We start from the raw sequence: 14137 nt of genomic DNA on the forward strand, positions 1-14137 counted from the left end.
CCGATTGGTGCCTGGTGGTAACGGATGCCAGCCTGAAGGGCTGGGGAGCACATTGTCAGGGAAGCTATGCTCAGGGTCTTTGGACACCCGAGGAAACGGGGTGGTCCATCAATCGCTTGGAACTGAGAGCGATATTCCAGGCTCTTCTGGCCTTTCACATGACTCTGGAGGGACTGGCTATCAGAGTTCTGTCGGAGAACACGACAGCAGTGGCCTACATAAATCGACAAGGCGGCACTCAGTGTCAAGCAGAGGCCGCTCAGATATGCCACTGGACCGAGCTACGTCTGCAGCGTCTGTCAGCAGCTCACATAGCAGGTCAAAGCAACGTGCAAGCTGACTTTCTAAGCAGGTATCAAATCGACCCTGTGGAGTGGGAACTGACAGATGAAGTGTTCCTTCAGATCTGTGCCAAATGGGGAACGCCCGTAGCGGATCTTATGGCCTCAAGCACAAATGCCAAAGTCCCGTCCTTTTTCAGCAGACGGAGAGATCCTCGCTCGGCGGGGTTGGATGCCTTGGCTCAACCCTGGGCCCCGGGCCTCCTGTATGTGTTCCCTCCTTGGCCCTTAATAGGGCGACGACTCCTGCGAATTCGGCTGCATCAAGGAGTGGTGATCCTCATTGCCCCGGATTGGCCCAGACGGCCGGTTTATGCAGACCTCCGGCGGATGCTGGTGGAGGCTCCCCTTCCTTTGCCTCTGGTACCGAACCTGTTGACGCAGGGTCCGGTGACCATGGAGGATCCCTGCCGCTTTGGTCTTACGGCATGGCTGTTGAGAGGGCACAATTGAGAGACAAGGGCTATTCTAACAAGGTCATCTCCACTCTCTTGCAGGCCCGCAAGCGTTCCACTTCCATTGCCTATGCTCGGATCTGGTGCCAGTTTGAGGCTTGGTGTGTTTCTAAAGTGATCACACTCATGCGGGCTTCTGTCTCGCTGATACTTGACTTTTTGCAGGATGGTATACAAAAAGGCTTGGCCTATAATTCCCTGCATGTTCAAGTGGCAGCCTTGGCATGTTTTCGGGGGAAGGTTGCTGGCCTCTCCCTGGCTGCGCATCCGGATATTGCACGGTTTCTTAGAGGGGTGCTCCGGCCTCCCATGCAGGCCCTTTGTTCGGCTTGGAACCTGGGGCTAGTATTAAAGGCTCTTCAGTGTTCGCCCTTCGAGCCGCTGAGGTGAGCTTCGGAGAAGGATGTGACTCTAAAGACAGTCTTTTTGGTGGCCATTACATCGGTGAGACGGGTGTCTGAGCTCCAGGCGCTGTCCTGTCGAGACCCATTTCTGCAATTCTCAGAGTCCAGAGTAACGGTACGTACTGTGCCTTCCTTCCTGCCTAAGGTGGTTTCAGCGTTTCACCTAAACCAACCTATTTATCTGCCCTCCTTTACTAGGGAGGAGTTTCCGGAATCTTTTGGGCAGTTGCACCTTCTGGATGTGCGCAGGGCTCTGTTGCAGTCTCTGCAGATGTCTAATGCTTTCAGGACCTCTGATCACCTTTTTATATTGTTCTTTTGTCTGGTCCGCGCAGAGGGTCTCCAGTGTCTAAAGCCACTATAGCCCGTTGGCTTAAGGAAGCCATTTTCCTGCATATCTGCTATCTGGCCGGCCTCCGCCTGACACCTTTAGGGCACATTCCACAAGAGCAATTTCTTCCTCTTGGGCTGAGACGGGAGCACTCTCTCTTCAAGAAATGTGTAGTGCAGCTACTTGGGCTTCTAAGCTCTCTTTTGCCTGTCATTACAGGCTGGATGTGGCTGCCAGGAGGGACTCTCTTTTTAGAGTACAAGTGCTTGCGCATGGTGTGGCTTGTTCCCGCCCTATCTAGGGATTGCTTTGATACATCCCATTCGTAATGGATTTATCTGCTGCTGATGACAAGGAAGGGAAAATTAGGTTCTTACCTTGGTAATTTTCTTTCCTTTAGTCACAGCAGATGAATCCATGATCCCTCCCTGATTGACTCTTTTTGTGTTCAGTATTTCCTGCAGACTTGTTCCCTCATTGGGAGAAGTTGGAAAACAGTCTTCAGGATTTCTGTTCTACTACAGGAGGTTGAGTTTGTCCCTCCTTTGTGTATTGCTCCTGTTCTGGGGCGTTCGTTCGCTGTGAGGAAAGTTCATATTATGCTACTTTGCGGTTTAACACTGCTTTGGAAGCTTCAAAATACTGAGAGGCAGATGGAGCTAGCCATCCTAGAGGCACTATGGTTTTCAGTGTTCTCTATCTCCCCATGCTGGTAGGTGGACACAACCCATTTGTAATGGATTTATCTGCTGTGACTAAAGGAAAGAAAATTACCAAGGTAAGAACCTAATTTTCCCATCTTGATACCTGACATTCTGGCACATGGCCAATAGCTGCCCTTATGAAGCAGTGGCACAATGATAGCTGTTGTCCTGTATAAGGTGGCATGTGCAGTTGTTTTCCCTTTGAATGGCAGAATTTTGAATAATAGTTTCAAACCTATATGTGAATATGTACTTGGCATGAACTGGGATGTTTTGATTGTTTGGGATTTGGAGCAGAGGTATCCTTATGTAGTGCAACAAATTTGACTGTGGTTTCTTGCTAACTCCCCTATGATAGGAGCTTCTGCATAGAATAGGTTAGTGTTGCTAGACACAGTCTTGAACTATTGCTTAACCTGCTGCTGGTCTTTGAATCTTCAGGTCCTATTCTAGTTTTTTTTTTTTCTCTGTGTGTGTTACTGTTCTAAATTTCTCATTAAAGCATATATAAAAAAGGAAAAAAAAAGAATTAACACCTAATGTTGTTTTTCTTCATTCTGTTATTTTTTTTCTTTAAAGTATGAGGGTCAGGTGTACTTCAGGGATTCTCTGTGTGCCTGAGAAACACACATTTAGGCTGTGCAGGAATCCTTGCAGTATTGTCTTGCTTGATTTGTAGAAATGAATATGCATACAAGTATAGACACAAGTGTTTTGGATAAAAAATGATCATGTTGACCTGTCCTGAGAAATGATATGATCTGAGGCCAATTGATGTGTTACCTTTTGGTCTAGAGCAAGGGTATTCTGTGTTGGTCCTGGAGGGCCACAATCCAGTCAGGTTTTTAGGATTTCCCCAATGAATATGCATGAGATCTATTTGCATGCATTGCCTCCATTGTATGCAAATGGATCTCATTCATATTAAGTCATCGTTATATCATTGCAGGAAAAAAAACACTCTTCTGCAAATCAAATTATTGCACTAACACAGGTAATAGTACTTTTCTTGTGTATAAATTCACAGGGATTAAGCCAGGTTAAAAAGAAATGCTTCATTTTCTTTTTGCATCTCTGTAGCATTAAGTAGAGGAGTAGCCTAATGGTTATGTGTAAATCATTTTTATTAAGTGTGTTAACAGACAAAACAAAACATTGAGCCTGCAAATAGGTGGGAAAATGTGGGATACAAGTGCAATAAATAAAATAAATAGTAAATAAGCAAAGTGCTTCCAAGAAATGCACAAGAGAGAAATAATGCAAATAACACACTTAATATTTCCGTTGTTATTCCATCCCAAGTAAACTAGTCCCACCCCCATTCTATCCCCCTTGAGGGCAAGATGTGAGCTTTTTTTTTTTTTTTTTTTTAATTTATCTTTGACCTACCGACTTGATTTACCTTTAGAGTCCTGGTTTAGTTACATTATAAATCAACCCCTAAAGCCAAACTCAATAGCAAAATTATTCCACATCATGAATTATAAGTTACTAGTAAAACATGCCCGTTTCTTGCGGCAATGAAATGGGCGCTAGCACGGTTTCCTTCCGGACCTCCCCCCCATCGCTACTCACCCCGTCGGCGATGGCGTTCGTCCGCCATTGTTGCGGACCTCGGCACCACCTTCAATGTGCTGACGTAGCTCCGCCCTCGACGTCATCACATTTGACGCTTGGGCGGGGCCCCAGCACAGTGTTTTCGGTGGCTTCACCACCACGAAGGCTTCAAACCGGAAGGAAGTGCCCGGAGGACCTGACAGTGACGTCAGTGTCCTCAGAATGTTGAGGGTGAGTTTTATTATATAGGAGATTTCACCCTGTAGGTTTCTAATCTATCATATTCTGCAGTGTTAATGCAGGTAATTGTCAGCTGAGGTTGTGATGTCAGTCTCACAACTTTGAACTTTTGCAGCCAGTATTAAACAGCAAAATGTGATTTCAAGGCAGGAGCTGTTGGCACTGCATTTGGCATTCAGGCATCTGGTGGCTTTTATGCTCTTGTAAAACTGCTCAGTAATCCAATATGCAAGTCACCTCTGTCCCACATTGAGTCCATCATAAAAAGCTTGTTCTGATGATGACTGTTTTGCTTATGGCAGCTAGGACTGCAGTATATGTCAGGAACACATCTGGTGCCTCAGAGCTTATCGGTGATACTGTGTTTTTCTTTTCTCCACCCTCTAGGCAGTTTCCTAGAAACATGATTTCACACTGGTCTTGATATCACAGCTTAGTGAAGACTGTCATCAATAATGTCGAGTTCAGGCTATCCTCCAAATCAAGGAGCTTTCAGTATGGAACAGAGTCGCTACCCGACCCATCCGGTCCAGTATAGCTTCTCTAGCACACGACATCAACAGGTATGGTGAATGTTTAACTAGCCACTTTCTAGTAATTGGTTAATTGAAATTTAACAAGTCAGAGAGTGAATCTCTGAAAGGAATAGACTGTTTAGATGATTTAAATTACTCTAGTCAGTTGAAACTGCAGAAGTCAAAAGATGTGCAAATTGAGACGCTCATCAAATATACTCAAAGGATGCAGAATTTCATGGGTAGAAAGCAACTAATGGGCTTATCCAGACATTGTACATTTTGCAGTCAAGCAATGCACGCAACACCAGATATACTGTGCTTCAATATGAATGGTTTTCATCAAAAGGGAAAAAAGAAATGTGGATTTTGGAGAATAAAAGACCTAGCATTGACAATGACATTTAACAAATTGCTCACTGCCGTAGTATTAAAAGCAAATATTCCATGGTACAGGTTGGCATATGTGTTGGCTCTCCCTCCATTCTAATTACCTGTAGGGAACGATTTTTTCCCCCCTATAATTACAAATAACGAATAGGAGAAAATAATTTTTTTCATTCAAAGAATAGTTAAGGTCTGGAACTCAGTACCAGAGGATGTAGTTAGTGGTTAGCGTATCTGGGTTTAAAAAAACATTTGGACAAGTTCCTGAAAAACTCCACAGTCTGCTGTTGAGGTAGACATGGGGGAAGCCACTGCTTGCCCTGGGATCGGTAGCATGGGAATGTTGCTTCTATTTGGGTTTCTGCCAGGTACATGTGACCTGGATTGGCTACTGTTGAAAACAGAATACTAGACTAGATGGACCATTAGTCTGTCCCAGTATGGCTATTCTTATGATGTTATGTTCTTAATTACAAATATATGAGACTTGCTGAGTGAAAAGTAGGGTTTATTTTATTTAAACCACAAGATAAAGGGCTAGCATAATTCTGTAATATTTGAGTCTTGGGTGTAGACTAATTATGTCTTTAAACAATGAGAAATGTTTATCAATAAAATAATTAGCCCCAGAAATCACATACCCTACAATTAGGTACCTGCAGTTTTTAGGCTATAGAACATGAAAAACATCAAAGTTGTGAAAAAAAATTGCATAATCCCATTCTGCTGATCTTATAGTATGCAAAACTTTCAAAACTAAAGTTAGCCCTCCAGTCTTTTATAGCCTTTATTGCTCTTATTTGCAAACTCAGTTCTCCAAGGGCAAGAAGGCTGTATTCTCACATGTGGATGATGTCATCCATATCGCCCGATGTGGATCAGTAAAAAGTTAGTATACCTTTATTTTTTAATTTTATTTTTATAAGTATTAACAATTTTTCAAGAGACTCTTGACGTGCAAAAATAGAAGGAGATAAGCAATACATTTTCAAGAAAAAAAAATCAATTATCCACATATTTTCCCCCACTCATCTGTTTCAAGTCCACAACTATTGGGGAAGATGAGGTATAATTCCATGAAATATTTGTTCCAATAATATAAGTTTGGAAAATTAAAGAGATACATTATATGCCATATCAACTATAATTATGGAGTAGATGTAGATAATGCTGCTAGTTGTTGATTGGGAGTAACAATCACCTTCGAGTCTAGAAAAGAGTTCAGATGAATTGGATCATAAAAAATATATTAAGTGAATTAATTTTCAACACACATTTACACGAGAAATTAAGCCAAAATAAGCCGCCCATCTGTAAGACCCTGGGGTGAAGCTTTAGAAATAATTGACGCCTCTTTTGTGTTCTGGCAATATTTGGGAAATATTCTAATTTTGTTATTCATAAAAAGTTCATCTCTGTGCTTCCAGCCGACCCCGCCACAGGAAACACTCCCTGGTCGATGACTCTAGGGGTTTCCTGCCCCTGCTGCAGTTCCAGCACCGGCATTGTCGGAGGCCTTCATTCGTCTGGGCTGAACGTGATCTCTCCCTCAAGCTGGGGGAGCGGGGCACCTCCCACCGCTCCCTCCAGGATCGAGGTACCTAGCCCCAGACTTCTTCCTGGCAAAGCAAAAGCAGTCCATCGGTCCCGTCGATCTCGCAGGTGTAGCGGGGCTCACATGCTGCTTGTTCCTCCATTTCGGTATGAAATCAGGTAAAGGGTATCAATTATGGAGGAATTGGGTGAAGAGCTGCCTTACAATGTTCCCTTCAGGACGCCATCTTGCCTTCCCCCTGTTAGTATACTTTTAAGAACGCGCATTTCCTTGTCATCAACAGCAGATGAATCCATTAACTGATGGGTTGTATCTGCCTACCAGCAGGTGGAGATAGAGAACACTGAAGAACCACAGTGACCCTTGGATGGCTAGCCCCACCTGCCTTCAGTATTTCTCTATCTCCCAGCAGGTGTGGACGTAGCTTGATCAGCTCCTGGATTTCTGCCTGGGGTGGCTCCTGTGCTTTGACAGTTGAGCAGGGGTGTTGTGGCTGTTGGTGCCCACTTTAAAGACATATAGATTCGCCCTTTCCCTGCCTTACCCATTCCCCCCTTCTCCTGGAGTCCCTCTGTTGCTGCCTGCCTCCAACTTTCCTCACAGCATTAAAAAAAAAAAAAAAAGAGCGCGCTTTTACTGCATGGCTGTTTTGAGGCTTTCTCCAGAGATTCTGGTTCAGTGCAGCCTTGACTGGAGCTCGTTGACTCGGTCTTCTGAGGTGAGAGTGGTGCCCAGCTTCTCCGGGGAGGTTCCTGCGCACAGCGTTCCGAATGGGGTAAGTTTTGGCGCGAAGCCGCAATTTTATTGCTATATTTCCGTCCAGTCGGGTGATAGCTGCTGAAGGAGTTAAGTGCTGCTTCCGCTGCGGTAAGCGCAGGTCAGCAGCTGGGCTTTGCAGAACGTGCTCCTTAGACGCTCGAGCTAGTACGAGCATGTCGAGTGATGATTCTTCCCGCTCGATGGAGCTGACAGCGGGTGCCATTTTGTAAGCACCGCATGCCTCGACCCCCATGATGGCGGAGGAGTAAGTGCAGGTGGACGCCTCGTTTCGAGGCTGCCAGAGGAGCTCCAACTTCCGTTTCTCATAATTCGGGGACGGAGGGCCAAGGTGAGTTTTTCTCCCCTGAGTTTGTGCTACTGTTGCATAAGGCCTTCATACTGAAAAGAGCTGTGCCGCAGGTGTCTGACACTGCGTTGCATTCTGGTTTCCCTCCAGGTGCTGATGCCCCGGGAATGGCTTCAGATGTTATTTCTTCCCCCCAGCGTTGGAAACACGCTAAGCATGGACTGGTAAATTCCTCATCTGAAAATGGCGCATCTCCCTCCCTCCCCCCCCCCCCCCCCCCCCCCCCCCCCCCCCCCGTGGTCAGGCAGTGGGGAGTCTGAGGGATCTGGCAGGCCCTCATGGACAGAGAGTCCGGAGGAGGGTGCCTGTTTGCCACTGGATTCGGATGATCCCAATGCGGTTCAGATTTTCCATCGCGACGAACTGCCAGCTCTCATTGCTGACGCCTTGCAGGCCCTCTCGATTGATGATCCTGCCGAGGGCGATGCCTCCTCTGTTAGTCTTAGGATGGCGAGTACTAAGAAGCCTACTTGGGCCTGTCCTGTGCATGACTCTATCCAGGAGCTTATTTCAGCTCAATGGTCTGACCCCAATGGGCCTTTGAAAGTGGCCAGGGCTATGGGGCAGCTTTACCCTCTGAGTCAGGTTCACTTGGCCCTTTTTGGGATGCCTAAAGTGGACGCGTTGGTCACAGTGGTGACTAAAAAGACCACTCTCCCTGTTGATGGAGGCGTCGCTTTGAAAGACATGCAGGACCGGCGGCTAGAATCCGCGCTGAAGCGGTCCTTTGAAATATCAGGCCTTTCCTTAAGGGCGTCTATTTGCAGTCCCTATTCAGCTCACGCCTGTGTTTCCTGGTTACAACAGGCGGTGGATCAGCCAGCGGAGGGTGCGGGGTCCCTCTCTGAGGTTGCCCCACGGATGGAGTTGGCCCTGTCCTTTTTGGCTGGCGCCCTTTATGATCTGGTCAGAGCTTCGGCTAAGCAGATGTCTGTGGCGGTTTGTGCCTGCCGCCTTCTATGGCTGTGGCATTGGGCGGCGGACATGGCCTCTAAACAAATGCAGGTGAGGTTACCCTTTCGGGGCCTCCTGTTATTTGGAGAGTATTTGGAGAAGATTGTTAAAGACCTAGGGGAGTCTAAGCCCCAGCGGTTACCTGAGGATAGGCCGAGGCCTTCTTCCAAGGGTCCTGCATTTCCCTCCTCTTCCAGACCTCGCTTCCGTGAAGCTTGCAGGTATCGCCTGGGGCGCTCTGCTGGGTTTTCTCAACGTGCCCGTTTTCAGCAGAGGAACTCCTTTCACTCGGACAAACGCTCCGCAGCGGCCGGGTTGCGGCCAGGAGTTCAGGGGCGTCCTCCACAATGATGGGACGCCGGTCCACTCCTCTATTCCTGCAGTAGGAGGACGTCTTTCCCTCTTTCTCGAGGAGTGGGCCAAGATTACTTTGGATCAGTGGGTCCTGGACCTGCTCAGAGAAGGTTACCGATTTGAATTCGGTGCCCCGGTGAGAGATGTGTTTTTGGAGTCCCGATGCGGCACTGCCGTCAAACGGGCGGCGGTAGAGGAGGCCTTGCAAGTCTTGCTGCACCTCGGAGCGGTGATCCCTGTGCCTCCCGCCAAACGTGGCTGCGGTCGCTGCTCCATTTATTTTGTGGTCCCTCGAAAAGGCGGTTCTTTCAGACCAATCCTCAACTTACGAAAAATCAACGAGGTCCTAAGAGTGCGACACTTCTGCATGGAAACCCTGCGCTCCGTCATTGAGGCGGTTCAGCCAGGAGAGTTTCTTACTTCTCTGGACCTCAAGGAAGCTTACTTGCACATTCCTATTTGGCCCCCGCACCAGCGGTTTCTCCGGTTTGCGGTGTTGGGCCAGCATTTTCAGTTTCGGGCCTTGCCTTTCGGCCTAGCCACAGCTCCCCGTACCTTTTCCAAGGTAATGGTGGTGGTAGCTGCCTTTCTCAGGCGAGAGGGTATCAGAGTTCACCCTTATCTCAACGACTAGCTCATCAGAGCGGATTCAGCAGACGAAAGTCGTCTTGCCACAGCCATAGTGGTTACAGTCCTGCAGACTCTGGGCTGGGTGGTCAATATACCCAAAAGTCACCTGACCCCCCTCTCAATCTATCGAGTATTTGGGGGTCCGGTTCGACACGGCCTCGGGGTTTGTCTTTCTCCCCGACCACAGGAGGTGCAAGCTTCAGAATCAGGTCCGTCTGCTCCTGCGGATGCCTCGCCCTCGAGCTTGGGACTTTGTTTAGCTGCTGGGGTTGATGACGGCCACCTTGGAGGTGGCTCCCTGGGCGAGAGCCCATATGAGGCCACTGCAGATTGCCCTGCTTCATCAATGGTCTCCGATTTCCCAGGAATATCAATGCAGACTCACGTGGCTCCCTGCGGCCCGGCACAGTGTGGATTGGTGGCTGTCCGACAGGATGCTGCGATGAGGAATGCTGTTCGCGCTTCCTTCTTGGTGCCTGGTGATAACGGATGCCAGCCTTTTGGGCTGGGGAGCGCATTGCCAGGGAAGCTATGCTGAGGGTCAGTGGACACCCGTGGAAGCGGGGTGGTCCATTAATTGCTTGGAACCAAGAGAGATATTCCAGGCTCTTTTGGCCTTCCACAAGACTCTGAAGGGGCTTGCTGTCCGGGTTCTTGTCAGTCAACACAACAGTGGTGGCCTACATCAATTGTCAGGGCGGCACTCAGTGCAGGGCCCTGGCCGCGGAGGCCACTCAGATTTGCCACTGGGCCGAGCTCCACCTGCAGCTTCTGTCAGCAGCTCACATAGCAGGTCAGAGCAACGTGCAAGCCGATTTTCACAGCAGGCATCAAATCAACCCGGCGGAATGGGAACTGGCAGAAGAAGTGTTTCTTCAGATTTGTGCCAAATGGGGGACTCCCTGAATGGATCTTATGGCGTCAAGTGCAAACTCCAAAGTCCCTCGCTTTTTCAGCAGATGGAGAGATCCTCGCTCAGCGGGGTTGGATGCACTGGCTCAACCATGGCCCTCGGGCCTCCTGTATGTGTTCCCTCCTTGGCCCTTGATAGGGCGAGTCGTCCTGCGGATTCGACTACACCGTGGATTGGTGATTCTCATCGCTCCAGGTTGGCAAGACGTCCATGGTATGCGGATCTCCGCCGGATGCTGGTGGATGCTCCACTTCATTTGCCTCGGGTTCCGAACCGGTTGGTTCAAGGCCCGGTGACTATGGAGGATCCCTCCGATTTGGTCTTACAGAAGCCTGGCTCTTGAGAGGGCACAATTGAGAGATAAGGGCTACTCTAACAAGGTCATCTCCACTCGCTTGCAGGCCCGCAAGCGGTCTACTTCCACAGCTTATGCTCGGATATGGCGTAAGTTTGAGGAGTGGTGCGTACCGAAAGAGGTAACTCCTGCGCGGGCTACGGTCTCGCTGGTCCTGGACTTTTTGCAGGATGGCTTGCAAAAAGGCCTAGCTTACAATTCCCTTCGGATGCAAGTGGCAGCGTTGGCATGCTACCAAGGGAAGGTCTCTGGCTTGTCCCTTGCTGCTCAACCCGACATTGCCCAATTTCTCAGAGGGGCGCTTCAGCTCCGCCCTCCCGTGCGGTTGCCTTGTCTGGCCTGGAACCTGGGGCTGGTGTTGAAGGCTCTCCAGCGTGCGCCTTTCGAGCCGCTTAAGCGAGCTTTGGAGAAGGATGTGACTGTCAAGACAGTCTTTTTGGTGGCCGTTACATCGGCTAGACACGTATTTGAGCTTCAGGCGCTTTCCTGTAGGGACCCTTTTCTGCAGTTCTCAGAGTCCGGGTATGTACAGTGCCTTCCTTCCTGCCTAAGGTGGTTTCTGCGTTTCACTTGAACCAGCCCATTTTTCCTCCTCCCTTTTCTAGGGAGGACTTTCTGGATTCCTTTGGGCAATTACATCTTTTGGATATCTGTAGGGTTCTGTTGCAGTATCTACAGATGTCAAATGACTTCAGGACTTCTGATCATCTTTTTGTCTTGTTGACAGGTCCTCGACGCGGGTGCCCGGCGTCTAAGGCCACTATAGCCCGTTGGCTCAGAGAAGTCATCTTTTCTGCGTATCCGCTTTCAGTGCGGGCTCCCCCTGAAGCGTTTAAAGCGCATTCCACGAGAGCGATTTCCTCCTCGTGGGCTGAAACAGGTGTCCTTTCTCTTCAAGAGATCTGTCGTGCAGCTACTTGGGCTTCTCAGCTCTTGTATGTATGGCATTACAGGCTGGATGTGGCAGCGAAGCAGGACGCGCATTTTGGAGCGCAGGTATTGGCTCGCGGAGTTGCCTGTTCCCACCCTACGTAGCGAGTTCTTTTGTACATCCCATCAGTTAATGGATTCATCTGCTGTTGATGACAAGGAAGGGAAAATTATGTTCTTACCTTAGTAATTTTCTTTCCTTTAGTCACAGCAGATGAATCCATGATCCCTCCCTGTCTGACTTTGTGTTTTTGTTCAGTTCTTTCATGCAGATATTGTATCTCATCAGGAGGAATTGATGAACAGTTCTTATGGTTTCTACATGCTGTTCTGTTGCAGGAGGTTGAGTTCGTCCCTCCTTTGTGTGGTTATTGCTCCGGTTCTGGGACATTTGTTTGCTGTGAGGAAAGTTTATGTGATGTTACCTTTCTTTTTTTATTTATTTATTTATTTATATATTTTTACATTTACATTCCATCATAAATGTAATGAAATACAGGAAATAGTATAATCCAAACAAATAATTAAAAGGAAATAATTCTCTACATTCTTTGTCCACAAATCAAAGAGAGATCCAAGTACTAGGAAAAAATAGTACAAGAAAGAAAATATAAAGAAGAAAGTTTCAGAACAGACATAACCCTGATAGCCTACATTGTAGCATATGTCTCACTGGGAGGCAGTTAAGGATTTACCCACACTTTCTTGTGCCTCAATAAATTGTAACAGTTTTAAGGGTTCAAAAAAAACATAATTATTTTCATTTAATGACACTAAACATCTACATGGAAATTTTAAGTAGAAAACCGCTCCAAGCTTGAGAATTCTAGTCTTATAAGACAGGAATTCTCTTCTTTTTTTCTGAGTGTCTCTAGCTAGGTCTGGAAAAATCTGTACTCTTGAACCCAGAAATTCCGTGTTTGTATGGCGAAAGTAAGTCCGGAAAACGTTGTTTCTATCCATTTCTAATGCGAAAGTAACTAAAAGTGTAGTCCGTTCAGTCACTATGTCCAAGGAACATTCCAGGAAATGAGTTAAATCTAAGTCCGGTGCAGCCTGAGATTGTCCAACAGTATTCTTTATTCCGGTTATGTATTGGGCCCTGGCGACAGGTGGAAAAGCCGTCGCTGGGATCTCCAATACCTCTATAAAGTATTTCCTCAACATGTCCAAAGGGGCAATTAAAGGAGATTTCGGGAAATTAATAAATCTCAGGTTGTTCCTGCGACTTTGATTTTCTAAGTAAACAATTTTACGTGCAAAAATGTCTCGTTCCCTGACTAGAGTGGCTGATAAGTTTTGAGATTTAGTCAGTTCAACCTCCAAGTTCTGAACTCTTTCAGCCATAGTATTTTGCTTTTCTTTTAAATCAGTTATTTCACCCCCAAAAGAGTTGGAAATAGTTTGTAAGGAAGTGTGGATACCTTGAATTGCGTCCCAGAGCACTTCAAGCGTTATTACAGCCGGTTTAGCTTTTCCTCGGTGCCCTTCAGGAGTCATCTCGCCCGCTAGAGACGAAGAGAGCACTTCTTCCGCACTAAAACTAGTTGGCGTCGAAAATACTACGGGAGCTCCCAGCACAGATACCAGGGGCGGCGTTCCACCAATCACTCCGGTCTCCTGTGCCTCCGTCGCATTCACAGTGGCTCCCGGACGGGGAGGGGCTGTAGTCGGGGGAGGACTCAACGATACCCCCTCAATGCTATGGTCCGCTTGAAAAAATGCGGGCCCTGCAGAATCGGGTTGTCGCTCACGGAGGACCTTCACTCCGTAAGATTCCAAGACGGTCTGGCGCTCAGCAGGGTTCACAGCTACGCTCGGGGAGGTAAGAGCTTTAGCTTTCCCCTTTCGCTTTCCCATGATGTTGGTTAGAGAAGCTGGCGTTCGGTCGACTGGAAGCTCAGGAGCTCTGATCCTCACGTCCTTTCAAGACGCCATCTTGGATCTAATACCCATATCGATGTTACCTTTCTTATTCACTCTGCTTTGGAAAATACTGAAGGCAGATGGGGCTAGCCGTCCAAGGGTCACTGTGGTACTGCAGTGTTCTCTATCTCCACCTGCTGGTAGGTGGATACAACCCATCAGTTAATGGATTCATCTGCTGTGACTAAAGGAAAGAAAATTACCAAGGTAAGAACCTAATTTTCCCGTGCGAGTGCCTTTCCACCTGCCATGAGCACAGTACCAACAGTCTCTTATCTGCTGTGAGGAGAGGATGCGCGATTTGTGGCTCCTCACATTGTCTGGTGCATGAGTAATGTTTTTGAGCATTTTGTGCCTTCTTTGGGAGATTTTTTTTTCTCTTTTTTTTTTTTTTTTTATTCAGTTTTGTGCCTTTTTTTTTCTCCTCCATTCTCTTATTGTTTTAAGTCCCCCCCCCCCC

At 47.5% G+C, this 14137-nt stretch overlaps 1 protein-coding gene across 9 annotated transcripts in view; it reads left to right on the forward strand.

The window, feature by feature from the left end:
- LOC115482561 (nuclear receptor corepressor 1-like) overlaps window positions 1–14137 on the forward strand; it is a 315982-nt gene that overhangs the window by 33565 nt on the left and 268280 nt on the right. For all 9 annotated transcript variants that reach the window (XM_030222440.1, XM_030222445.1, XM_030222447.1 and 6 more), the window contains exon 2: window positions 4420–4595. In XM_030222440.1, the coding sequence (XP_030078300.1) occupies window positions 4488–4595 (108 nt within the window). In that variant the 5' untranslated portion in view covers window positions 4420–4487. The remainder of the gene's footprint in view (window positions 1–4419; window positions 4596–14137) is intronic.

This window comes from Microcaecilia unicolor, chromosome 13 (assembly GCF_901765095.1).
Source record: "Microcaecilia unicolor chromosome 13, aMicUni1.1, whole genome shotgun sequence".
NCBI classification, from domain to species: Eukaryota; Metazoa; Chordata; class Amphibia; order Gymnophiona; family Siphonopidae; genus Microcaecilia; species Microcaecilia unicolor.